The sequence below is a fragment of the Eurosta solidaginis genome, chromosome 1 (genome assembly GCF_040869045.1).
Source record: "Eurosta solidaginis isolate ZX-2024a chromosome 1, ASM4086904v1, whole genome shotgun sequence".
NCBI lineage: Eukaryota > Metazoa > Arthropoda > Insecta > Diptera > Tephritidae > Eurosta > Eurosta solidaginis.
In genome coordinates, this window is record NC_090319.1 from 253,451,952 (window position 1) to 253,479,523 (window position 27,572).

Consider the following 27,572-nt stretch of genomic DNA (forward strand, 5'->3'; position numbering starts at 1 on the left):
ATAGAAAAATAATAACAAAAAAGTAAGATAAAACAAAATAAAATAAAATTAAAAAAAAACTAAAAGAAAGTAAAGAAACCAAAAAAATTAAAAGAAAAGAATAGAAACGAAAAGAAAATAAAATAAAGAAAAAAAGGAAAGGAAATTAAAAGAAAAAAGAAACAAAAAAAGAGAAAAGAAATGAAAGCTTTAATTCTGTCTGTAGTGGTTGAATTGCAAACACTGGGCGAACTCCTGGTTTTGATAATTACGGCATCATTTTTAAACCGTAATTACTTTAAGTGTTTATTAACGCAGCATCAACAGGAAACATTTCACATTTAAATATAGCAAGATGGCTTTAGTGGGAAAATTTTACAGTGTATGGTATGGAAAAGAATTCCCAATTTATCAATTTTATAATATCGCGACCGTTACGCTGTTCTTTGACCTTTCCTCTGCTCTACCAATTTGTAGTTTGCCTGACAATATTTCTCACTTTTTGCAGTAATTTTTGCGTATAGTAGCCCAATCATTACTTCGACAGTTTTATTTAAAATTATAAAAGTTGCGCACACCGTCGCCGACAGTTACAATAACAACTACCATAGATGTATAAAAAAAAGTATTGCAATCTAACATTTGAGTACAGGTTGGGATCTATCAAGCTCTCAACTTAAGAAACAGCATGTTTAGCCATGAATATAAAGTGCAACATACAACATTGAAGTAATGCTTCGTAGAGTTGGAAATGAAAGATTTCTTTATTTAATTATTTATGTCCGCTCGTAGCAGTCTAGTATTTTGGAAGTTTTAAGAGCAAACCATCCAGTAAAAAAATCGATCATCTGAAGATTAATCCTTGATCGCTCTTTTACGAGCAAGGGATAACTCCACAAAGCTCCAAACCTATTGCATTTTCTACTCCTTTTTAAAATTGCGTATCCTTACGGGCGAGCACTCCATTTCAGTTCCAAACGGATTCAAAAGGGAGTTCATGTTTAGCTCCCTTTGACATTCAGAAAGAGTATTAGCGGATATCATAACCGCTTAATTGATATATAAGGAGTAACATTCGTATGCATAGGTTAGCTCGCATATAATTAAAATGTATTAATAAACAAGGAATCAATATTAGATATTGAATTACTCGGTCATTGTACCCAAAGGATGAATAAGTCGGTACTCCTTCATTATTCAGTTTTGATATTAATCCAAGTATTTTATACTGGGGATATCCTCCACTTGTAATTGTATATGTATATGTGTGTATTTTATTCCAAAAATAACCTTTTTATTGCTTTTATTTATGTAAGTTGAACTATTTCATTTAGGTTTTCCAAAATTTAGCTGTCACATCGAAACGCTTTTATAGCGGACCCCTCTTCGGCTGATATGACTTTCCTGCCCGCAGCTTGCTGAATTCTTATTTATGTGCACATTTGCCTGCCTTTACTTCCAGCTGCATTTGCCCCTATGTACGGCATATGTGCACATTCAACAGCACCCGCACTTATTCCCAACAAAAAAATCTTGTACTGGCAGCGTTGATTGCTCGAATTATTTACAAGCTTAAAAATAAGTTCAACATGATCTAGTTATATGTTTTTTCATCCGGCTATAGTTTACACACTTATGGCGGGTGACATCAGTACAGAAAAAAGTGAGGTACTCTTAAGGAATATTGTCCTTTGATCAATGAAATAAGCCTTATATAATGACTTGGTTTTATTTCGGATTCCTAAATTTAAATTTGTGTTGTATTCGTCATACATATGTAAATAAAATTTCTTTTTTGTTTGTTGTTTCTTGTTGATACTAAACATTTTTATTACTTTTTATTTAAATTGTGTAATTGTATAAATTTAATAATAAATTTAAGTAATTGTATAAAAATAAGAGCATACTTAACGATCTATAAAAAACAGACTGGTGTGCATATGAATTTATATTTATGTACGAACTTAAGGAACTATACCTATAAATATTCTTAGTCTGTATAGTTCAGTTTGATAGCTAAATATCCCCCACTGCTGTTATGCAGAAAACCGAAAATATAAGTTAAATTACATTACCAAATCAGATATATGTATATTCTATAACATACAACCACAATTTCAGAACTTACAAGACTGACTACTCATATAAATTCCCATGTCAAAGTTGACAACTATTTTTCCGAGATTAGCGTTTGTCAAGCCGGAAACAATAATTCAATAAGAAAATATATACACAGATGTGATACAAAAGAAATTTGAATCTCTTGAGGCTCAAACTTGTTTTTTTCATAAATTAAAATGGGCTACTTTTCTAGAGCGTTTATACTTAGTAACAGTTGTTCGGCTTGGTACTCGTATTTAGTTTCAAATGGAAACTTTACACTGATATTTATATATGTTCAGAGACATATATATTTTATAAGCTTATGTTCTCTCTTATAACAATAATAATTTCGAGATAGTAAAACTTACATCTAACAAGAACAGGTTTGTTTTCTATGCCTGGCACGATGAAATATGAAAGAGGAATAAAAGCACTTGTGAACCATTTACTACTAAGCTTCAGGGCGATTCAGGACTTGTAGGAGCTTTATGGCCATATTAATGATATCATCTTCCAAAACTAGAAAACTCGTTTATGAAATTTCTAAGTTTTATGTTTTTATTTCTGAATATATTCGTATATCTATACTTAAGTGTAATATAATCTCTCATCAGTTTCTCTTTATTAGCTGGAGACTTCATTTGCAGATCCCTGAACATAGTTTTTTGCAGACCATGAAATTCCTTTGAAACGAAACCGCGCTTTGGCATACCATGAACGAATAGATCTCCAGGGGAAAAAACCGCTCGCAAAGGCAATTATCTATTCAAACCGAAAACAAAAACTGTTTATTAATATGTATATTGTAAAATCAAAAAAAAAAATGGTTAGCTGTAAACACGAAATTAGCAGTAAAACTTATACACAAATTTTATCGGTTATTTTCTTCTGCTATTTATCATACAACTGCTATCTTTTTAACTCAGAGTTAACTTTAAAACTTGTCAAAAATGCATGAATTCAACCCCTCAGAAGCTAACTCTGAGACGAAGGATAACATAGTTCAAGTCGCTCATCATTTGCATTAATTTTGTTTTTCGAATTGTGTTGCATACGTCTCCATATGAAACAACACTTAGAAATGGAAAGATAATCTGAAACTCCTTTTAAAAAAATATCATAAAATTATAGGACTACTAAGACACGAATTTCGAGACGATACTTTACCATATCGATTCTTCTGATACATGATACGGGTACTTTATACTCGATACTTTTATGGAGATACAGTTTGGCATCAAATACTTCGACAGCAGTATTGTATCGAACATTCGATAAAATGTCCGCACTTACTTGCAATTTGTTTACAGTTCAGTTAAATATATGCTGCACAAAGTTTGTGGAATGTAAAACGAAGCAAAAACTTGCGCATCTTTAACATAACGTGGTCTTCTATCAAAGCTGGAGCTCATTTAGTTTACACATCAAAATATGTAATGAGATCTCAATACAAGGTGCAATATTGAACTGAAAATTTGTCTTGTCATTTCAGTATCGATACTTTAAGCACGGAGTCTTTTCGTTTCTATACCCGATATTTGTAGAGCGATACTTGATATGATTACCGTATCGATACTTTGCATTCGATATCGTGTCCTTAAGAATTATATAACTGCTTACTCAAAAGCCTTCTGAAAATTGAAAAAAGAAGAAATTTCATTCAAACGCTGAAACAACTTATAAAGTTTTCTAAATTTTTTAAACAGTTCAAGTTTTTTTTTTACCACAAACGAGAATAAATAAAAAAAAAATAAATAAATGTAAGGCGCGATAGGCTCCGCAGAGATTTTAGGCCGAGCTTCTCTTCCAATTTTCGCCGTGCTCTTTTTTAATTTTCCTACAAATTTTCCTGCATGTTTTATACCTACTCCGGACGTTATCTGCACGACAGATGAGTTTTCACTGCCGAGGGCCGACACCGCTTAGAAAAACTTTCTTTTGATTAACTTGTTTCGAAATTTGGTCATTTTTCTAAAATAACAGATAAAAATTATAAAGGAATTCTACTACGTACTATTTTTGTGCGCACAGCTGTATATATATATTTATATACATATATATGTATATGTATATATCTAATATGAGTGTTTCTATCTTATGCTTGGTTTTCATTAGGTCCAATTGACATGACAAAAAGCATGAAGAACTGCCTTAAAGTGACCCACTGGTCATTTGGTGTCAAATGCGTTTCCATTACGTCATACAACTGTCTCGAAGTCGATAAAGCAGTGTTCTGTCAAAATACAAGCTACAGTTTTGTGCTCATTTATTTCACAACCCGTTTTAATATTCCCCGTTGTTTAACACGCTGTGGCATTATTTATTGATGGGATGTCAGTTGGAAAACGAAAATAAATTGACAACATGTTAGCAAATGAAGTTTCATTGTCAATTTTGCCAAGCTCGATTCAACTTTGTAGTCAAAACGTGCGTTTGTCACGTTGTATGACAAGCCGTTTTCATTGATATGACAAGGTTTGTGGTCAAATTTTACCTAATGAAAACCAAGTATAAGTAATAAAATACATATATTCATAAATAAGACTTTGCCCAGTAGTTTATCTAAGTTAGATTCAGTGAAGGCTAAATGTGTTTCAGCAAACATCAAGTTCTTATATTCCAGAAACTTGAAATATATTCAGAAACCCGGATTCATTTTAAAAGACTCAGAAAATAAAATTTAATTAAGAAAGATACTTAGGCAAAACATTTCCTCCTTTTCGAAAACTTGTATCTTTTTCTGTACTTTAAATGGCTTTCTGAAAACCAATTATATTTTTCTGAAAAACATTTGAGATTTATGGGCTACATTTTATCTTTTCTGGAATGTATTTTGTTTTAACGGCTTGCTCAAAATTAAAATTGTTGTTTTCCAAAACATATCTCAAATACATTGGACAGGAAGTAGTATGTTGCCGATATTCCATTCCATGTTGCTCTTATTTGTTGTACTAAGTGCTGAATCTGTAAAACGATTGTCTATGAAGTTTTTGATCGTGATTTTGAATAAGATGTAGATTTTAGATTTATTTTCCAAAAAAGAAATCATGTTGAATAAGTAGTTGTTAATTATTTCGTAAGTGTTATAATTACATTGTTTGTTTATTTCTTCTTTGCAGTCTTCTTTGGTAAAAGTTCATCCCGAATGCTAGGCGTGACACCACCTTGTGCTATTGTAACACCAGATAATAATTTATTTAATTCTACGTCGTTGCGAATAGCCAACTCCAAATGATGCTGAACAATTCGATTCTTTCTGTTATCACTAGCAGCTCTTGCAGCCAATACAAGAACTTCGGCTGTCAAATATTCCATAACTGCAGCTAAATATACTGGAGCACCACCACCAACATGTTCGGCATAATTACCATTGCGTAGCGCACGATGAATACGCCCCACCGGGAACTGAAGACCAGCACGTTTTGAACGAGACTTTCCCTTGCTCTTCACTTTTTCATCAGTATCTCGACCTGGCATTATTATGAAATTTTATCTGTTTTCACTTAGAGTGTTGCCATATAAATGCAATATAAACATAGTAATATAGTTGGCAATAAATAGTTCACAATTTTTTTTGTAATGTGCTTGTAATTCCAATGTTTTAAATATGTTTTTCTAGATTTCACAACACAATAATTTTTTCCCGCTAAAAATATATCTCATTTAGTTTACCGGTGACTGTGCTTCGCCGGGGATAGAAACGAAACTATAAAAAAATGGAAGCGTGTATCGCCGTCGGTGCACAAGGAACTTTGAAGCATGTGCTCCCGCACAGTGGAAGATTTCGCAGTATTTTGTAACAAATATAACTTTATCGCGAGGGTAAAACGAATTTGCATACATATTGTTCTTTTAAATTTAAACTTGGCTGTTTTTTTTTTTCATTTCATTAATGTTAGATTTTTTTAATTCATTCGTAGCTAATTTATGTATGTACATAAATCATTTGTTTACAAATTATAATAATTGTTCTTGGGTTTCTATGCAAGTATGTACTAGGTAACCTGCTGATAAGCGTGGCTTAGCGATAACGGTGAAGCGACAAAAATGCAATGTAGAGAGAGCAACTCTTGTGATATAAATATTATGAGATAGCAGATTATTCACATTAAATAGTGGTACGCAGATCACAAGAAAGTAAAAATTCCATTTAAAAAACGCTCAAGAAATGCTCAAGAAAATTCCTTGTGGTAAATTTTCTTGAGGTAGTACGCAGTTTACAAGAAATTTAGTACGCTACTTTAGTACTATTTTTCCATCAAATTTGCATACGGTAACACCGGTTTCCGCAAGAAATATGCCAATTTATATTTCTTGAAGAAAAAAGGTAAACAAACTGCTAAAATTAGGTAAGCACATGGTTTTTTAATTTTTCTGCAATAAATAATTATTATTTTATTTCAGAAATGGAAATAACAATAGCTGCAGCACCAAAACGCAAAAAGCGCATAGTGAATTTCACGGCAAAGGAGAAACGGGCACTTATAAGGGAAGTGACATTCTTTACATTTCTTTTGTTTATGTGCTCTTCTTCTTGCTTGTTTCACTATTCACCGTGGATATTTAAACGTCAAAATTAGTTCCATACTACCATTTTTCACGCAAGAAAAAAAGGTAAATTTTTCTTGAGCAATTACTTGTGATCTGCGTACCGCTCTTAAAAGTGCAAAGGTTTTGTAACAATGTATTTTTCGTTACCGACCGAAATGTTAAACAAGTTCAACAATTTGATGCTTTGCATAGAAAAATAAGATAGTGTGCGTACTGTAATTTTTCGACCGTGGACAATAAAGGGAAATGGCTTAACTTTAGAATTATTCCATGTATATGCACAGTTATGCTGCATCAACTTTGTGATTTATATAGATCCAATAATGGACAAAACGACCCATTTCTTATAGACATCGCGCATGTAAGTAACGCGCCTCACTTCAAGGGGAAGAGTATAAAATAGGACGATTCCCTAAGTCTTGAAAACCATGCATGGGTTGTAGGAAATGCACGGAATGTTAAGTCACAACAGCAAAGAACGTCAAGAAATGATGTGCAGTACCTGAAATTTCTACCAAATTTCTATAAGACAATCCTGTAGTGGAAATCACTAACTTATAACGATGCGATTTATCGAGATTTTAATTAACGATTTTGTCGCTTGCCTTATCGATTGTACTATTCACTAACTAGTTTTAACGACTCGAAATAAATGACATTTAAATTTCGTTTTAATAGCAGAAAGGTGGCAGCACAGCTTAACGAAACCTAAAAAAAGCGAAAAGCACAAAAGGAATGCCAAAAATAAATAAATTCCGTATACTAACTGCTTTTAAGTCATTATTGTGCAAGTTTTTACATAGTTTAACAAAATTTAAGTAAATGCGGTATTAATTTATTTTTTTCTCTGTTGATATCGCAGTTATTCTTGTACCCCTTAATTGACCATCAAACTGAGAAATAATATCATGAGCCAAGTCTGGGGTTAGTCAGTACAGCTAACTGCTTTTAAGTCATTATTGTGCAGGTTTTTACATAGTTTAACAAAATTTAAGTAAATGCGGTATTAATTTATTTTTTTCTCTGTTGATATCGCAGTTATTCTTGTACCCCTTAATTGACCATCAAGCTGAGAAATAATATCATGAGCCAAGTCTGGGGTTAGTCAGTACAGCTTTCGAAACTCCTTTGCATTCAAGTGGAATGGGTTATCTACTTCTCTAAGAAGGTGTCTGTCCACTGGCGATGGACTTAGTAATTCTTCATCTTGTGATAAAACGTACGCCAAGTACTCAGATGCCATTTGGTTTATAAAGCGGCTTTTCGTGTTTGAAAGTATTTAATTAAAGTTCCGATTTTCCTTTTTAACTAAAATTGCGAGAAATATTAATTTTGTGATTTTTAACGCATCCAATTTACTTGCCGTTATTTAAGAACACAGTTGATCGTCGATAAACAAATATCGATACAAAATAGTTACTGAATAACGAACTCGTTATAGTTAACGATTCGCAAATAAAGCGATTACAAATGTAGTTAAAAAAGTTAGTGTATTCCACTACTGGGACAATGGTATTTTCCTCAGTCCTCTAAACGATTGCTACAATTCATTGTATAGCTACACAGTTAAGAATTTGAGCCTAAATATTGGACCATTCATCTGTTTAGGCAATTGATTAAACTAGTTTACATAAACTTAAAATCAATTTACAGCTGCGTTTTTTTAATTTTAATCAATTTAAGCTCTAAAATTAAACAACGAGTTTAAAATCTCAATTGCTTAAAAACCAAAAGTAAAAAAAAATATTAACATATGAAATTGTATATATGTACATATTTCTGGACTAATAGAAATAAAATTACTACTCCGTTCAATTTTATTTGCGAAAATTACTGCAAGTTATAGACTAATTTTCAAAATAGAAAAATAATACGGATGTTTAGCAAAATTTTAGTTCTCTGGGAAAACGCAATTGAAGTTTTAGGTAGTTGAAGGTAACACGGCAAAACTTCAATTATTAGGTAGATAACTATACAAAAAATATTCTGTGTAAAGGAGTCGGCACAAAATATGTAGGCCTCGTTCCGCCAACTTGTATGACGACGAAAATGGGAAGAGAATCTCGGCCTAACTCTCCTCGGAGATAAATCGCGCCAAGTATTAATTTTTTTTAATACCTCAAATTAAAATTTTGCGTTACATATTTTTATTGACTTATTAATGTTACATATTTTTGCAATAAAACATGCGAAATGTTGTGATATCTTTTCTGTATAAGATGCAATTGCTCAATAGTTAAAGCACACGACTGTGATTCGGAAATATCTGCTCGAAACCTACCAACTGAGCGCGCAATTTATGTTGCTTTTAACAATGCAAACTTAAAATTGCATCCAAGCCGTGCGCACTCAAAACCGATGCTTTCTAAATTTTAAAACAAATTGGTTTGGTCATATATGTACATATGTTGTACAACAAAAGTTTAAGATTTAGTCCCAAACTTTTAACTGTGTGAGCCTTGGAGTTCTCTCTTTGACTTGCGTTTATTGGGATAGGAGTTTGGCAATCCGGCAACTACAAATCTTAGCGAATCTTACGAATTTATTAATTTATGTCAAACGTTATCACTTAAAACTGTATTGTTTAGTATTTAAACGCACACCTTATTGTTAGCTTGCATGTTCGCAAAAAGATTTGGTACTTTGTATTAGAATTTTTTTACGTAAATATGTTCGCTAGTGGCAACGCTGTTCACGTATGTACGTATGTATGTTGATAACTAGTGTTGGGAACTATCGAATGAATTCAACAATCGATAGTAAGTTGCTCAATGATTTTAACTGTCGACTGAATTTTTTTATTCATTCATTAATTTTATGTGCTCTTGATATTGACATATTTATTACAAGCCTTTGTTTCGGTATTGTACTTTAGTTTAATTTTGTACAAAAAATTACAAGAAAATAAATGGATTTTGTTGATTAGCTAGCATTTACTCCTAAAGGCTGGGTCGATTGACAACTCCTCAAGTTTCTGTTTTATACTATTATGAGTGAATCATTCACACCGAAAACTACTAATTAAAAAAAGTAATGAAGGATTTTTTAATGGCTATCGAATGAATGAACTACGGACTAACTCAATAGTTTTCATTCGATAGTTCCCAATACTATTGATAACCACATTGCAATATGTTGGTAGAGGGAGGGAACTGAGAGAAGCCTAGGTTATTGTTAATCGGCGATTTCATTAAAAACAACCGATGGCCAACCATTGATTAATTACCTTCTGATTGCACAGTTTAGTATTTTTGATCCATTCAACGGTTTTGTGCACTACATTGGCTTAACGGGTTTTTATCGACTGGTTGACACATTTTTGACAGTTCAAACTGCTGTTTGTAGATACATACATAATTTTCGTTTGAAGTGCGAAAAATAATTTAAAAAGTCCTATGTTTTAAATATTTAATTTGGCAGTTTGCTCCACTCGACGTTCATAAAAAAAAATTTCTATTGTTCTTCTGACAGAAACATGTTTGCAACGTATCAATGTAAGCTGTGTTTGCTGAAAGCGTCCAGAATGTATGGATGTTAAAAATGAGTCTTTTTTGATAGTTCCCGAAATTCCAAATATCTTTTCTTTGAAATTCGTATGCCCTTCATTGTGCCATCCCAAGCGGAACCATACAGGTGACAGCCGGGAATTATGTGATTGATACTTTTTCATCTGTTTTCACATTTCAACTTCGGCGCAGTACGATTTTGACATCAGGCCATCGATTTACAAAAAAAGATACATGGAATTTGTATGTACGTCGCCCTGCTGCCACCTTGTGACATATTTATTTTTTCGTTCTCCGTTCTCCAACTATAAAATTTTGTTACAAAGTTTTTCGAAATCTTCCATAGTACGCCGAGGGTGCACACGGCACTCAACGCACGAAATACCACACACTTTACATATATACACATTAGCTGCATAGTTTAAACACTGTGACACTTTCTATCGAAATTCAGCTTAATATTTGATCAAATGAATTTAGATTTTTGGTGCTGACGACCTGCAGTAGCCGAATAATTGTCCTTAATATTCATTTTAAAGCAGTGAATTTTGACTTCATTATGGATGCAGACATGGATAAAGAGTATCACTTTAATACTTTTCATTAAATTTCACAAATATTTGAATACTCGACAAATCACGGTCGTATAGCAGGCGATTGTTGACTGAGCGGCTATTGCAGTGCGTTGAACGAAATACGTCACCGACATAAACAAAGCATCAGAGGCCACTTCACACCCAATAAACATTTTCGTTAAATTTAAGTTGGGGAGTGGTTGGTAGTTTCGAAGAGGGCAAATTTTTACGTTTAGCTCCCGTAAGAGATCTTACTAGGATCTGCTGTATATTGTACCTATCTCGAAATAAGGATATCGCACGGGCTTCCAGTTTACTAAAGTGTCTATCAGGCAGAAAAATAAGCCGTGACGAAAGCTGTCCAAATGCTTATAGAAACGAGATTTAGCTGCGGGCGAGTTAATGTATATTTTTAAACCTAGAAGGCCTGGAGCGGAGGAAACTGACACCTCTCTGAAGTTGGCAAGACAACTTTTACGTGGAAAAAAATTACCTATTGGGAAAATTGCCGTGAATTTGCCGTAATTTATCCGTGAAACAAAAAAATTTGCCGTGACCATATTTTAGAAAATATAGGGTGGCACGCTAACTTCACGTGAAGTTAAAACCACCTTAGAGACCAGCTAGGAAAATAATTCTTGCACACGAATTTGTTGTAAATTTGACGTAGATAAGAGGCATATTTTATAATTTCGAAAAAAAATATTTAACTTTTCTTTATGGTGCACCGCCAACTTCACGTGAAGTTGGGGTGCCACCCTATATTTTCTAAAATATGGGCAAGGCAAATTTTTTTGTTTCACGGATAATTCACGGCAAACTTACGGCAAATTCACGTGCAAGAATTATTTTCCTAACTGGCGGGAAGTTGGCGGTGCACCATAAACAAAAAAGTTAAATATATTTTTTTTTTTTTTTTTTTTGAAATTATAAAATATGCCACTTATCTACGGCAAATTGGTGTGCAATAATTATTTTCCTATCTGGTCTCTAAGGTGGTTTTCTGAGCGTGGCACGCTAACTTCACGTGAACTTGTTTCACGGATCAATTACGGATAATTCACGGCAATTTTCCCAATAGGTAATTTTTTCCACGTAAAAGTTGTCTTGCCAACTTCAGAGAGCTGAAACTGACATCTATGCAAGGTCGGGTAAAATGGGCATGGATAGTAATTCAAAGCCAGATGAGCTGGGCACTAGATAGCAAATGCATAGTCTCCAAGTGTGCAAGTCTTACGACAAGAAGAGGCCCAGATGTCATAACTTACGTCGTAATTGCTTTTTTTTCATATTCCTCTGTTTAAAATAAAATAATTTTAAACAAGTAAGGAAGGCTAAGTTCGGGTGTAACCGAACATTACATACTCATTTGAGAGCTATGGAGACAAAATAAGGAAAAATCACCTCGTAGTAAAATGAACCTAGGGTAACCCTGGAATGTGTTTGTATGACATGTGTATCAAATGGAAGGTATTAAAGAGTATTTTAAGAGGGAGTGGGCCATAGTTCTATATATGGGCGCCATTTAGGGATATCGCCATAACGGCGGACCAGGGCTGACTCTAGAATTTGTGTGTACGACATGGGTATCAAATGAAAGTGTTAATGAGTATTTTAAAAGGAAGTGGGCCTAAGTTCTATAGGAGGACGCCTTTTCGAGATCTCGCCATAAAGGTGGACCAGGGGTGACTCTAGAATTTGTTTGTACGATATGGGTATCAAATGAAAGGTGTTAATGAGTATTTTAAAAGGGAGTGGGCCTAAGTTCTATAGGTGGACGCCTTTTCGAGATATCGCCATAAAGGTGGACCAGGGGTCACACTAGAATTTGTTTGTACGATATGGGTATCAAATGAAAGGTGTTAATGTGTATTTTAAAAGGAAAAGGGCCTTAGTTCTGTGGGTGGACGCCTTTTCGAGATATCGCCATAAACGTGGACCAGGGGTGACTCTAGAATGCGTTTGTACAATATGGGTATCAAACGAAAGGTGTTAATGAGTATTTTAAAAGGGAGTGGGCCTAAGTTCTATAGGTGGACGCCTTTTCGAAATATCGCCATAAAGGTGGACCAAGGGTGACTCTACAATTTGTTTGTACGATATGGGTATCAAATGAAAGGTGTTAATGAGTATTTTAAAAGGGAGTGGGCCGTAGTTCTATGGGTGGACGCCTTTTCGAGATATCGCCATAAACGTGGACCAGGGGTGACTCTAGAATGCGTTTGTACAATATGTGTATCAAATGGAAGGTATTAAAGAGTATTTTAAGAGGGAGTGGGCCATAGTTCTATATATGGACGCCATTTAGGGATATCGCCATAACGGTGGACCAGGGCTGACTCTAGAATTTGTTTGTACGACATGGGTATCAAATGAAAGTGTTAATGAGTATTTTAAAAGGAAGTGGGCCTAAGTTCTATAGGAGGACGCCTTTTCGAGATATCGCCATAAAGGAGGACCAGGGGTGACTCTAGAATTTGTTTGTACGATATGGGTATCAAATGAAAGGTGTTAATGAGTATTTTAAAAGGGAAAGGGCCTTAGTTCTATGGGTGGACGCCTTTTCGAGATATCACCATAAAGGTGGACCAGGGGTGACTCTAGAATTTGTTTGTACGAGATGGGTATCAAATGAAAGGTGTTTAGTATTTTAAAAGGGAAAGGGCCTTAGTTCTATGGTTGGACGCCTTTTCGAGATATCGCCATAAACGTGGACCAGGGGTAACTTTAGAATGCGTTTGTACAATATGGGTATCAAACGAAAGGTGTTAATGAGTATTTTAAAAGGGAGTGGGTCTAAGTTCAATAGGTGAACGCCTTTTCGAGATATCGCCATAAAGGTGGTCCAGGGGTGACTCTAGAATTTGTTTGTACGATATGGGTATCAAATGTGATGACTAGTACCTAGAACCAACCTAATTATTTTCTAGCTTTTAGTATTATTATTACTTAATGTAAGTATTGTTTCAAATAAAACCGTTTAACTAAAAATTGTTTTTTTATTATTTTATTTTCAAGTTTTTAGTCTTTATTTAATAGCCTATTATTTCTCATTCTATTTAGTTCATTTAGTGACTCATTGTTACAAGGGCTCTTTCCTGACAATTTGGAATTTTGTTCCAAATATGAGCCAAATTGGACCAAAAATACGATTTTTTTTAATATTTCCTTGCGCCACCTATCGGAGTTTTTTTCATATTATTGCATTGTCATCGGGTTCTGAACTAAATTCCAAGTTTAAAGCTTGTAGCTTATCGGGAAGTTACTTAAATTTTAATTACAAAATTCGTTCACAACGGCCGTGCGGCCGGCCGGCCGGCCTGTCAAGTCAAGCTAAATAAACCCGTTTAATAACACAAGTTTACAAATTCAGGTCAACTTTTGGATCTGAGCAGATAATAACGATTCTTAATTATATTTGATATGCTGAATTCGAATCTGCATTCAGTTGTTTAAGATTGATTCTAGTTTCCGATTTCTGGCATGATAGCACCATTGTGCTGTTCCCTGCAAAAATCGTTGGATCTTGTGGTCCACTGGAGTACTTACCATTCTACTCCACTGTAATGCACCGATGGACCAACTCATGTTTCTACACGAACATGTTGTAAGCCGATCATTGCTCGTTTTTAACGATTGTAATCACTACACGATGTTTATTGGACTGTGGGTACTCCATGGATTACTCTGATGTAATGCGGAGCTGGAGTATATGGTCCGGTCCTAGGACATCGCAATGTGAATTGGACCATATTTTTTGTATGAATTGTGGTTAATTTTGGAGCACTCGCTTGGTCCATAGCGAGTACTCCATACATGCATGCATGGAGTACTCGCGATTTTTGCAGGGTTATAGCAGCTTTTAAATAGTGGCACTGCTTGATAAGTCATTTCAACTGTAACTGTAAAGTAATAAAAGTGATTAGAGCAAATAAAAATGCAGAGACAGTGTTGCAAAGTTGATTCAAAGTGTTTTTGTTACGTTTGTGCCCTGCAAAAATCGTGAGTACTCCATGCATGCATGTATGGAGTACTCGCTATGGACCAAGCGAGTGCTCCAAAATTAACCACAATTCATACAAAAAATATGGTCCAATTAACATTGAGATGTCCTAGGACCGGACCATATACTCCAGCTCCGCATTACATCAGAGTAACCCATGGAGTACCCACAGTCCAATACACATCGTGTAGTGATTACAATCGTTAAAAACGAGCAATGATCGGCTTACAACATGTTGCTGTAGAAACATGAGTTGGTCCATCGCTGCATTACAGTGGAGTAGAATGGTAAGTACTCCAGTGGACCACATGGTCCAACGGTTTTTGCAGGGTGGTTGTTATATGATTAAAAAAAGTGGCAAAATAATAACAAATGCGCTCAAAGATGCGTATCTGCACTACTTTGGTTTCAGAGTAGCAGACAGTCATAAGTCATGGTTACCGAAATTTTCTTGTAACGCATGCAAAACAAAGCTGTATAAGTGGTCATTGGGAGAACCTGAGTACTTTTCCTTTTCAATGCCAGCGCTCTGGGGAGAACCTGAAAACCATGTAGATGATTGCTACTTTTGTTTGATGAAAGTTACGGGTAGGTAGGTTGAACTGGCCGGTCCATGAGCACCTACGGCCGGTCCATGAGGAGTTACGGGTATAATGCAAAAAAATTAAAAAAATATATAAATATCCTGATGTATCATCAGTATCCAAGCCACGTTCCACGTACTGCTAATGATTCATTTTCAGTTTGTCCAAGTATAAGTGGAAACGTCCTGGAAACTTTAACTCCATCGCCCCGAGCAGTGAAAGCGACTTTGTCATTGAAGCGACACATCTAATTTCGCAAGATGAACTAAGCGATTTGATTCGTGATTTGAATTTGTCGAAAAAAAAACCAGACTTGCTAGCATCACGGTTACAACAATGGAAATATCTAGACTCTCGAACACAAGTTACTGTATACAGAAACAGAAATCAGGCACTTCGACCGTTCTTCAAAAAAGAAGACAACATAAGTTTCTGTAACGATATTAATGGTTTATTTAATGAAATGAATACACCGTACGAAAACTTGGGTGATACGAGCGACGAACAAGGAGAGCGGCTACACCAAGATCTAGCCAACATTGAAAGACGATACCAAGGATTTTGGGATGAAGGCATGATGAGCGACTACTGTTGGATTCTAATACGCGAAACAGATACTAAACAATACAAAAGGCAAAGTTTCACCAATCTTCATTTCTGATTTGTTACATTTAAGTTAATTAAATGAATATTATTTCACAAAAATCTTTAAAAATGAATTTTTTGACTGTATTAAAAACTAGAATCAATCTTAAAAAACGGAATGAAGAATCGGATTCAGCGGTATAAATTTTCTTAAAAACCACTTTTAGTTGCCTAGATCCAAAGCCGTGTATACTTGTGTAATTAGTCTTTTAGGTGTCTTCATTGGCAGTTGAGCCTATACTCCAAAGACAAATTTTCCAAATTGAAGATATTTTTTCTATATATATAAAAATGATTGTCCGTTTGTGTGAGGCTTATAGAATCAAAAACTATCCGCTCGATTTTGTTCAAACTTTCATATAAGTTCCGTATATCTCACGCGGTGGTTTGCACATAGGTTTGGTTGCGATCGACGCACAGGTTCTCGAGATATAGGCCAAAACGTGGACCCGGGCACCCCTAGAATGTGTTTATAGAATATGGATATCAAATGAAAGCTGTTGATCAGTGCTTTAGTAGAGGGTAATTTTCATACCCCCGAGTGACTAGGGTCTCAAGATATAGGCCAAAACGTGGAACCGGGTACCAATAGAATGTGTCTATAGAATATCGATAACAAATGAAAGCTGTTGATGAATGCGTTAGTAGAGGGTAATTTTCATACCCCTGGGTGACTAGGGTCTCGAGATATAGGCCAAAACGTGGGCCCGTGAACACCTAGATTGTGTTTTTACACTGTGAGTATCAAATTGAAGCTGTTGATGAGTGCTTTAGTATAGGGTAAGTTTTCATACCTATTGGTGACTAGGGTCTCGAGATATATGCCAAAACGTGGATCAGGGTAACATTATGGGTATCAAATTGAAGCTGTTGATGTATACTTTAGAACAAAGTAAGTTTTAGACGGCTGGGTGACTAGGGTCTCGAGATATAGGCCAAAACATGGTCCCGGATACCTCTAGAATATGTGTGTATTATGGATATCAAATGAAAGCTGTTACTGAGAGCTTTAAAGTAATTTTCATTGTGATATTCGATTTAGTCGCATCAACCTGGCAAAATTGATAAATATGCATGCGAGGCCGATATAAAGACATGAATTAATAATACACACATACCTATTTACGTACGTCCTATTCAATTTGCTTGAAATTTGGTATATAAATTTGCCTATATTAGTATTTACGATGCTTTTTTCCGGGAAGTAGACCAGAAACGACTGGGACTAGGATTAGGACTACGACTGGTACTGAGACTGAGGCTCGTAGTGGGACTGCTGAGACTCGGAATGGGACTGGAACAAAATACATACCACCCTTTGGGACTGGCAATAAGAGATGAGCAAGAATGAGAAAAACTAGCGAAGAGAAAAGAGATAAGGAGAAGGAGACTGAGAAAGGAATAGAATGAGATGAAGATGGAGATAGACGAAGCGAAAAATACGGAGGGAGGAGTGAATACAAAGATTAGGAAAAAGTTTAGAGGGGGAGGGCAGATTTAGACGAAAAAAGCTTAAAATGTATGCAGATAGACCAAATTTAGGGCAGAACAACGTCTGCCGGGTCTGCTAGTTATTCTATAAAATGTTAGCATGTCCTGTATTAATATTTAAAATATCGTATACGAAATTGAGAAAAATTTGTCATGGCAAAAAATCACTCAAACTTTGTATTTTGTAGGGAAGCTTTTATGTATTTTATTTCTATCATAGTTGGGGGTAGTACACTAAATTTTGATTGCATTACACTTTCATAAGCTTTACACTGTATTGGAAACATTTGAGTGCGCATTCTTTTTTATCACAATAGTAATAGTGCTGCCTTTCTCCACTAAAATTAAAACAAGTTATTGCAGTCATTTTATTTTTTTCACTACCACTCATCTGAGTGAAGACAAATTAAAGGAAATAAAAAATTTTAAGCATTCCCTTATATATAAATGGGCAAAAATCACCGAAAAGTGGGCTTCCTGAATTTTGATTTTAGTTTTGAATTTTTAAATTGTAAAAATATTTATGATATGTAATATAAAAGTGGAGCGCATATTACTTGGATTGGCAGGTTTGCAGGAAAGGAGTCAACTTATGAATATGTAGTCAATTAATTAATTACGCTCCACCTTTATATTTTTATCTCCCATAAATATTTTTACAATTTCTATGTCAAAATTTGAAAATCAAAGTTCAGCGAGAATATGTTTTTGTATAAGGACACATTTTTCGCTGATTTTTGTCCATTTATATTAAGGGAGTGCTTAAATTTTTTTTATTTCTTTTTATTTCCACCTTTTTTCTACCTAGAAACTACTTTTTAGTTCTAGGTGGAAAAAAGTAGTGATTTATTTATTACAAGATGAAAAGCTTACTTTTATTAGTGTTGAGTAGGAGAACAGATGTCGGCTCGGAATCAACTCAATAACTCAACGCTGCGCAGTTACTCTGCCTTAATAATTCATGCAAAGTGGGTCTTCAATAAAAAAATAATGTAGATATATCAGTCCCAGCCCAACGATTCGAAAATTTGTTTAGTTCCATAATTCCTAGTCTAGCACAAACTAGAAGGGGGAAGTTTCCCCCTGTTCTGTATTTTCTAAATATCTCTAACCCGGCACATTAAGCAGAATTTTGAATGCTAAGTATTGAATCTTCACTGGGCTATAAGCTTTGTTCAAAGTTTCAGGTCCCTATGTAGCACATATGGAAGCTATTTAAAACTCAACGCAAAATTTTCCAAATTCGGACGAGATTTCTAAATATATATCTCGATCTGTGCACCACCTGTCGAAGTTTTTCTCCCTTTTTATGTATTGTCACCGACTTCTATACTACGTGTGAAGTTTGTAGCTCAATGGGAAGTCTCTTAAAAATTTATCGTGAGATTCCCCCGTTCCGTACCATTTTTCTAAATACCAAAGTCCGTGCGCTCCTTAGCGAAAACTTTTTGTAATGCGTTTTATACTGTCATCGGCCTCTGAATTAAGTTTGAAATGTCAAGTCTCTAGCTCATCGAGAAGTTACTCAAAAGCCGGTTTCATATTTCCAGATTCTCATCTAATTATTTCGATCCGTGCGCCACCTAACGGAATTTTTTCCTTTTGTTCCTTTGTCACGGTGTCTTAACCTATCTGTGAAGGTTCATGTTTGTATCTCAATGTGAGATTACTTAAAAATCGATTGCAGGATTTGTTTTAAATGTCGGGACAAACATTCAACCGACTTAATATAAAGGAAATAAATAAAAAATATCATTGTTGGAGGCTTTCTATGCCTCCACTCTAATGAGTGAAAAAAAGTTTTGTAACCTACACTAAGCTAAAGATTCAGCTTCACTACCACTATAGCTGAGTGAGGCTAATATTTTTTGCATTACCACTCAACTGTGACTGAAGGCTGGTCCATTAATGCACTACCTCTATCATATACAACTTTGATAAAGGGCTTAGTTTCAAATGAAAAGAAATGCTGAAAAACAAATTGAACATTCAAATTATTTGTTTCTAAAGTGAAATTTATTTTTTATTGTTTGTTGGGTGTTTCTGTCAATCGTCACACATTACGACAACAAAAACAAGAAACAAGCAACTTCAATAGCGAGACAACAGTCCGAGGGATACGCTGATGAAAAGGTACTATGTGCCGCCATGAGTGTGATTATTTAAAATTAAACTTTCTCATCGGTCTTTAAATAGTACTATGTGTCTATAAATATGGGTGTGAACCTTAAACTTGGTAAGCAACAAAATTTTAAGTCATAAAACAAAGTGACATGGTTAAAGTCTAGTCAACTTTAACTAGAGTTTAACTCCGGTCCTCAATTTTTCGTGTACGAACCACCTCGAGCCAAATTACTTGGCGCGATATACCTCCGAAAAGATCTGTTCAAATTTGCATTGTGCTACTTGTTTCAGTTCTACAAATTGACGGGACGGACCTACAGTTTTATGCATACTCCGAACGGCATCTGCAAATGTAGATTAATTGAGATGCTTTTCATGGCAGAGTTTACTAAACCACTGCCAAGGGGCGACCGCGCTTAGAAAATTTGTTTCGAAAATATGTTTACTTTCTTTATGTTAAGGCAGTTTCATCGTTGTCCGATTATTGCAGTGCAAAATTGGGGAAATACATCTTTGAAGAGCTTCCTGTGGTGCTAGAATTTTAATACTCGGAATATAATTCAGAACCCGATGGCAGTGCAGCAGGAGGGAAAAGCTTTCTCTTGGTAGGCAAAAATGGAAATTTTGATTTCGAGTTTTAAGTAAAATCCCGACATCTTTGAAACTTTGAACATAGCATAGTGTTCTATAAAAATGCAATACTAACGAAATTCTTTAGGAAATCAACACAAAGCAGGTGGAATCTGCCGATCGAATTTTAAGTAATTTCTCATTGAGCTAGGAACTTGGAGTCTTACACTTAGTTCGTACAATGACAAGCATTTTCTAGGTTGTCTTTTTTTCATTTCGAATTCAAAACTTATTGCGAGCATATTGTACTAGCAATAGCAGTATTACATTCATAATGACTCTATCTGTATCAAAGCATCCGCCGTGAAATGACTCAAGAAGTATTATAAAAAATTGTATTCCGCTTTTCATTTTCCAAACCAAATTAAATTTTAAAACCCAACCACACATTTATTGCTATTCGAGTGCAGACGTGATAAATTAGAATTCTCATGGAAAGATTAAAATTATTCGGGTATCTATCTATAGCTACGTAGATTGGAAATTATATTCAACTTTGGAAAGAAAATGTATTTGCATTTATTTGAATATTTTAAAATTCAATTGGAAGCCCTCGCAAAGCAGAAACCAAAAAAAAAAAAAAATAAAAAATATAACTAGCTGTAGATGTCCACGACCGACACACGAATGAAACTATGACGTTGACACCACCAGTGGAGCATACGTTATTCTACTTACATATAGACGCCCGATAGGGTGGTTATAATTAGATTAAAAAATGTATGTGAATTGCGGAATGCATGTGACAAAAAGGCACTAGATAAATACCTTTGACTTTCTTGAGTATATATAAGCAGAATTTAAAAAACGTCAAGTGTATGAACATGTATCGTACTTTAGTTTCGTAGGTCGCATCAATAAAGTTCTTTGCAATACCGACCACTCTAATAATTACCTACACATAGATAGGATACTGAACGCTCACACAGACAGCTTATGTCGATTAAAGTCAATTGATATAAATTTTCATCAAAAAGTCACGAAAGTATCGTCCATGTGTACCCAGCAACAGCAATCAGGGAGGGAGCGCGAGAATCAACCGGCCGGCACAATAAACAAATTCTTTGTCATGCCATTTGTACTTCAGTGACAACGAAAAGGGGTGGTAGTACAGTGTAGAGCAATGACAGTTGAGTGGAGATATCAGTGGGGCATGCCGTTCGTGGTGAGTGACGCTTTCATAAAACAGAAAGTAGGCAAAACAAGTGAGGGATACCTAGGTTGGATGTCAAATTTATGGTAACTGTTGTTACTACTTAACACTTATTCGGTACACATGGAAAACATTATGGTAGATGGTGCAGCCGTGTTTCCACACGCAATTTTGTACGGTTGGGCGCGGTATCCACGTCATACGAAAACGCTAAAGAATTCTTAGAGAATTTGTCAAAATTGACTATATGAATTGAAAAGAGAATACATTTAACAAACACCTGTGCTCAGATAGAATTGCAAATTCCGTTAAAAAAAAGAGCATAAAAACAGACAATTTTATTCCTGGCATTTAACCGACAGTCGTTGGCGAAACCAGGGGTCTATTTCACAGAATTTATAGGGACATTTGTCAAGACAGAATCTTGTCGTTTTGTCAGATACACAGAAAAATATGTCGATGCTCACTTTTTCTATCTCAAATGACAAAACTTGTCAAATGTCATTTCCTTCTTTATTTTCGCCAAAAGCAAGGAATTTACTTTTATGAACTTCTAACTCAATAAGTGGCAAACTGTTAGTTTATACTTAATATCATGCAAATGCTTCCGACAGAGCTATTTAGTTAATCATTATTGTCACAATTTTATCAGACCGACAATTGTCCGACGATGGTCGATTTTATTAAGTTTTGTCGTAGTTGTCTACAAGTTTCTATAAAACAGAAAAATCGCCGGCAATAGTTTTCTCTCAAATAGTTTTTTATTCGCAATTGTTACTTCTATTAAATATGCCGCAGGGATCACCTGTGTACTATTTTTAAAAAATCTTTAGTAAAAGATAGCAGAAGCGTACTTGATAAAGGAAATTTTCCATGAAGGGGAGTGGTAAAATATACAACGAATGAGAAATAAAACCATACTAAACAGTCTACTGGGAATTTTTGGAAAAATAAGTGTTGTACTACCCATCAAGTAAAACAGCTGTAAAAACTATAAGGCTTCTGGACAGAAATGCCTTTTGAAATAAGAACGAAGAAGGAGACATAGTGAAAGAGACCAGAACATTGCACCCAGCCAAGAAAAATGTGTACATAACTGCCTGTTTGCGCAGCCGGCGACAACTACATAATATGTACCCAATGAGCCGAAACAATTTTAAAAAGTACTAACCCAGCAATGATACTAAGGTCTTTGGCTTTCTTAATACGAAAATGAAGTCAGATTTTTTTTACTAGGTTCTAGTTTTCATGATCAAAATCACGCTTTTCGGCTGCATTTACTACGCGAATCCTCATGGTGTTCTAAGAGATTGATTTTTATCCCTAATTACACTATATATGTATATCGATCGCTGAATAGAATATCATCCTATCTCGGCTACCGTTTCGTAAACGCACTATATCAGAATTCGGCTAAAGAACGCTCTATTACATAGTTTGCTTAAAAAGGACCTTATCTGAGCTTAAATTAAATTTGTTTTGGTATATAAAACGCCCAAGTTTATGAAAAAGATCTGATATAAGGCGTTTTCAACGCTTTAGTCACCATCAACAATATACGAAAACTGAATCTAAAATTAATAACGTGTTTTGAAAAGCTGTCTGGTTTAGTTATCACTCACTAAGGGAAAGCTATGGCTTGATCGTCCATAACTATGTATGCTAGATTATAAAAATAAATAAAAACTTAAAATCCTGTCCCATTAATAAATATTGATCTGCTGCCGATGTTCTAATGTTAATCCAATATTGGGATGATATTGCATGGGTTTTAGCGGGGTACGAACTCTGATCCCCTGTATTGCAAGCCAAACTCTCTATCAAACGCCACCAATATAAACCTGTTGAAATAATACTTTAACAAAAGGATATTAGTGATGTGCGAGCTGACTTTTATAGGATATAAATAAGATAACATGTTCATTCCAAATAGGTATTTCATCAAATACGTCGGCATTAATATCGAAACTGAGACTGCATGCAAGATATTTTCCTCAGTGTACATTTTTGTTGGTTAACGTCAGCAAAATGAATTATATGTGATTTCAGCTCGATCGTGTCATATTAACTTCCAACGAACACTAGATTGGACAATTTTAAAATGGCATCAAGGTCTGATGAAACAGGGGCCAATAGGCGATGCACATATGTATATACATACATTAAACCGACCCGTTTAAAAAAAGTACATCCACGAAATTAACCAAAAATAATAAAACCAGAATCGCTATTATTTCAATTTTTGTTATTATTTCCTTGTTTTTGTAGATGCAACAGCAATCGTTTTGTTTAGTAAACAAAACCTCTGCAGAACTTTCATCAAAGTCCACTTAAAGAAGTTTAATCAAGCAGTTGCCAGAAGTTGCGGATAGAGGCGTAGAAGGTATGTGTTTTGTGGGAACACATCACAGGGAGCATATAAATATTGCATATATTTTCGAAGTTTCACGACTGGTAAAAATGTAACCTGTTATAGTATCCAGATCAAGATTCAGCTAGAGTAATTTGCAACTCTCAGGGAAGCTTACTTTCCTCTTCTGACACCGGGGTTCACTGGGCGACACTCTTTAATGGAAACCACAAACACTGTGTAGCTTAGAATCAAACGACTGAGTACGTGTGGCCGTATCTCATATGGCTATAACGTAACGAGATACGGCTATATTTTTTTGCGAAGCCTATCCGCATTAGGCGGGTGTCTGCTGTGATGTTCAGCGTATCATTTCTTGTCTCAACATTGTTATTTTAAAACAATTTTGAGACTTACACTTATTGTTCAGTTAAGTTTAAAATTCAAACCGAGTAAGACTGGAAAAAGAGTACTAAATTAGAAGGTTTTAAATTTAGGTGAAAAAAGTTTAAAAAACTGCCGATGAATGATTTAAAATTAAAGCTTACATTTCCAACCGTGCATGTGTTAGGTACCACTCTCGCTCATCGCGTCGGGACGCTTTATTTTTGAGGGATTGGCCTTTTGAATGGTTTCGTGATAGTCGCCTGTTATTTTCGGATCCGAAAAAACTTTATCAAGTAAAACCAGTTGATATCTTGTCGTTAGGCTTTTCTGGGCTTAACTTGGACTTCCTAGTTAAGCTGAGTTTACCTGCTCCAGCAGAGTGGAAAACTGCTTCAAGACTTCGTTCTTTAGAAACGTGAACTCATGAAATTCACATTTTTCGCATTTTTTTGGATATAGGACCTGAATGAAATGAAATCGTAGCACTTGGGCAACGGCAATAGTTTAAATTATTGTTTTATATGTTTCCTTTGAATTATATACATAGGTATTAAAATTGAAAACTTTAAGCCAACTGCTCCAATTTATTAAATTCAATACTTACCGTTAGCTTAATTCACAACAGCCCTAATCAACACATTTATTGAAATTGCGTTAATCACAGACTTCGGTATGACATGTAGTTATATTAAAATACATTCTCTTTAAAACAATTTTAAGTGCTAGAACCAATACCAACGGAGTTATTTCACTTTCAAAAGCCCATTTCCGGATGTAGAGAATGGGGAATTAAAATGATTTTTTGCTTCTCCCGTAAAATTTTGAATTTGTTGATAAGGGCCTTTGTGAATTAAGCGAATGAAATGTTAGTCATCATTATTTTGTTTAACTGTACTACATATTTACATATATATATTATAAAATTTTACTCACCCGACTTTAATTAGAACAGCACATGTGTTGTCCTCTGATCACAGTTGGCGCAGTTTATTTGCGGAAAATTTCTTAATTTTTAAATAATTTATGAACAAAAAGAATATATAAATTTTGCTTTTATATTTGTCCACTTTAGCACCTTAGCCTGCGACAAGGCCATACATAAAAAAAATTACGCCAACAAAATTTAAAATTTTTAAATTACTAAATTACAATATTTTGAACCTCAGCACTTTGATTCCGGAATGTAAATTATTTTTATAAATTAAGTGTTTGAATTTTTTTTTTGTAATTTTCGAAGTAATTTTAAACGAAATTTTATAAAAAAAAAGTATGTAATAAAACAAAAAAAATTTTACTTTGATGGTTGTTATTCTTTTGTTTTGATCAAATATTTTATTTTTGCCTTTCGTTATTTGAAGCACATATTTATTTTGGTATCTTCTTAATTACTTGCTTCTTCACCTTCGTTATCTATAATTCTTCTATATTTTTTATTGCGAATTATACAAGCGTAATAGCAACAACAACACAATGAAGACGCGTCGAATATCATAAAAACCTGTACGCGCTGTTGTTTGCGAATGCGAATTTCAGGCCTGGAAAAATCGAAAAGAAAAAATATTTCCCATATCAGTGCAGTTGGCAAACTCTGTGGACATTTAAGGTTTTGTTTATTTAGTTGATTAACGGCCAAGTGGCAAATCGAAACAAATAGATGAGGGGGTTAAATGTTAAATTATTTTTTTTGGTGAATAGCACAATATTGTAGACTGCGAGATTTCATTCCAATGCCAAAGTTCAATAAAAATGATCAGTGAATAGAGAAAATATCAAAAAGTAAAACTGGTAGAAGATTAAGGAAGCATTATTTTGCATTTGAAGCTTTAGAAAAGATAAAAAGAGATTAGAGAAGATGCATGATTTCAAATAAATAAAATAGAACAAAAAATTTAATTTCTTAAGAAAGCGAAAACAGGGGAAGCGCGTAAAACATGTGTACGTAAATATATTATGGTGTGAAGTTCATCTGTACAATAAATCCACATAACATTCACGCTATTTTAATATGATTCTTAAATATATCCGATCGAAAGGAAATGGGGCACTTAAATATTTTATATTGAAATGGCGTGTTGTATTATACGATGAATGCGATCTTAAAAATGAAAAGGAATTATTTTAAGCTAAATGGATTCTATATTAAGATACACATATGTAAATGGAAGAAGGGAAGACAACAAACAAAAATAAGAAATAGATGAAACAGAGACAATTTAGAGGAAAGGTTTTTAAATTTGGAAAATGTACTTCAGGGAGAATAGAAATTAGAAAGAAAAGTTTCACAAACAACAGGCGCATGAAAAGTATTCAAATTATATACATTTAATTAGAAAATCAAAAGAACAACAACAAACGAACATGGTTGACATAACAAATATTAAATATATTTAAAGAAGAAATTTTTAGTTTTGATATGCAGTTAAGAAATGTTTGTATGTATTTGTATAATAATAAATATAAATTTGGGGTATTCACGTGGTTCTGGTTATCATCTTATGTGGTTCTATTTTAACACGATTATATTAGCTTCACTTGTATGTTTGTAACTCCCTAGGCTAGGCACGCAAAAGACCCATCTAGGGGCGAAGGCTGGTTAAATAACTCGCTACAAAACGAGTTGTGCTTAATAGCGGAAATACGAGCCTCTGTGATACGGCGTCTTGTTTAGTTTTTTTAAACTATATTTATTTATTTAGCATAGTTTACAGAAAAAAGAATAAACTGGAATCAAGTAATTTTTAAGCAGTTAAGTTGATAGCGAGGTGACGTGAATCATACATCTATTTTATATTTATTGTATTTTTTTAATACCTAATTTTATATACATTTGAATCATATATTTGGGGTAGTCACGGCACATCGTTATCAACTTGTCTGCTTAAAATCATTTTCTCTAGTGTATTTGGTTTTTGTAAACTATTAAAAAAATATATCGACAAAATCAGATAAGCTGATAGCCGGGGTCATGTCTATTCCCCAATTATAAAAATAAGTTGGATTTATATCTTATGGCTAAACTTTAATGATAGCATTTTCCGTCTATTCTCCAACCTTGTGAATTTCGGGATATTCATAATTTGCAAGTTAAGCTCCAATAAATTTTCGAGCATTTTTCTAAACTGAAAAATATGGCGATCTCCACGGGCTGTCTTCTTATGGCCCCAGAACACAACCTACACAATGAAGTAAGAGTACTCCCTATTAGGGAGAGAAATTAAATGCTGAACAAACAGTTTCTGTTTAATACCCAGAATCCTGGGCATCCAAACATCTGATTGAAGAGGCGACACCTCCCAGGGGCTTAAGGGGTCAACTCCGTAAGCATTATGAGGAAATACGGCACCTGAGAACAGTGAGAGAAAAGTGAAGTGATATTGATGTATATTGGAACGATTTTCCGTCATCCCTAGTCAAATTTGGTTTTGAGACGAACCGGTTTCGGCGTTGTGCCATCATCAGTGTCGATTTTCATTCTGATCTGTTTTTGTCAT

At 34.5% G+C, this 27,572-nt stretch overlaps 2 protein-coding genes across 10 annotated transcripts in view; both read right to left on the bottom strand.

Moving 5' to 3' along the window:
- The window catches only part of heph (polypyrimidine tract-binding protein 1 heph), a 973,663-nt gene that overhangs the window by 903,355 nt on the left and 42,736 nt on the right, over positions 1-27,572 (bottom strand). The gene's annotated exons all lie outside the window — the stretch shown is intronic.
- LOC137237112 (histone H2A-like) lies at positions 1,790-10,768 on the bottom strand. Of its 8 annotated transcripts, none has more exons than XR_010948830.1 (3): positions 10,532-10,768; positions 4,975-5,788; positions 1,790-2,844 (listed from the first exon to the last, which is right to left on the bottom strand). XR_010948830.1 is itself a non-coding variant. In XM_067760380.1 (3 exons), exon 2 carries the CDS (start codon positions 5,557-5,559, stop codon positions 5,185-5,187), a length of 375 nt encoding a protein of 124 aa, XP_067616481.1. In that variant the 5' UTR covers positions 5,560-5,788; positions 10,532-10,768; the 3' UTR covers positions 1,790-2,844; positions 5,176-5,184. The 8 variants fall into 8 exon arrangements, 7 of the variants coding, with proteins under 7 accessions (XP_067616481.1, XP_067616483.1, XP_067616479.1 ...); XM_067760380.1 differs by having other exon boundaries at positions 5,176-5,788; XM_067760382.1 differs by having other exon boundaries at positions 1,790-5,046; positions 5,176-5,788.

Bases quoted from the DNA above. Each gene is read 5' to 3' on its own strand.
- LOC137237112 (XM_067760379.1), bottom strand. From the start codon at position 5,559: ATGCCAGGTCGAGATACTGATGAAAAAGTGAAGAGCAAGGGAAAGTCT.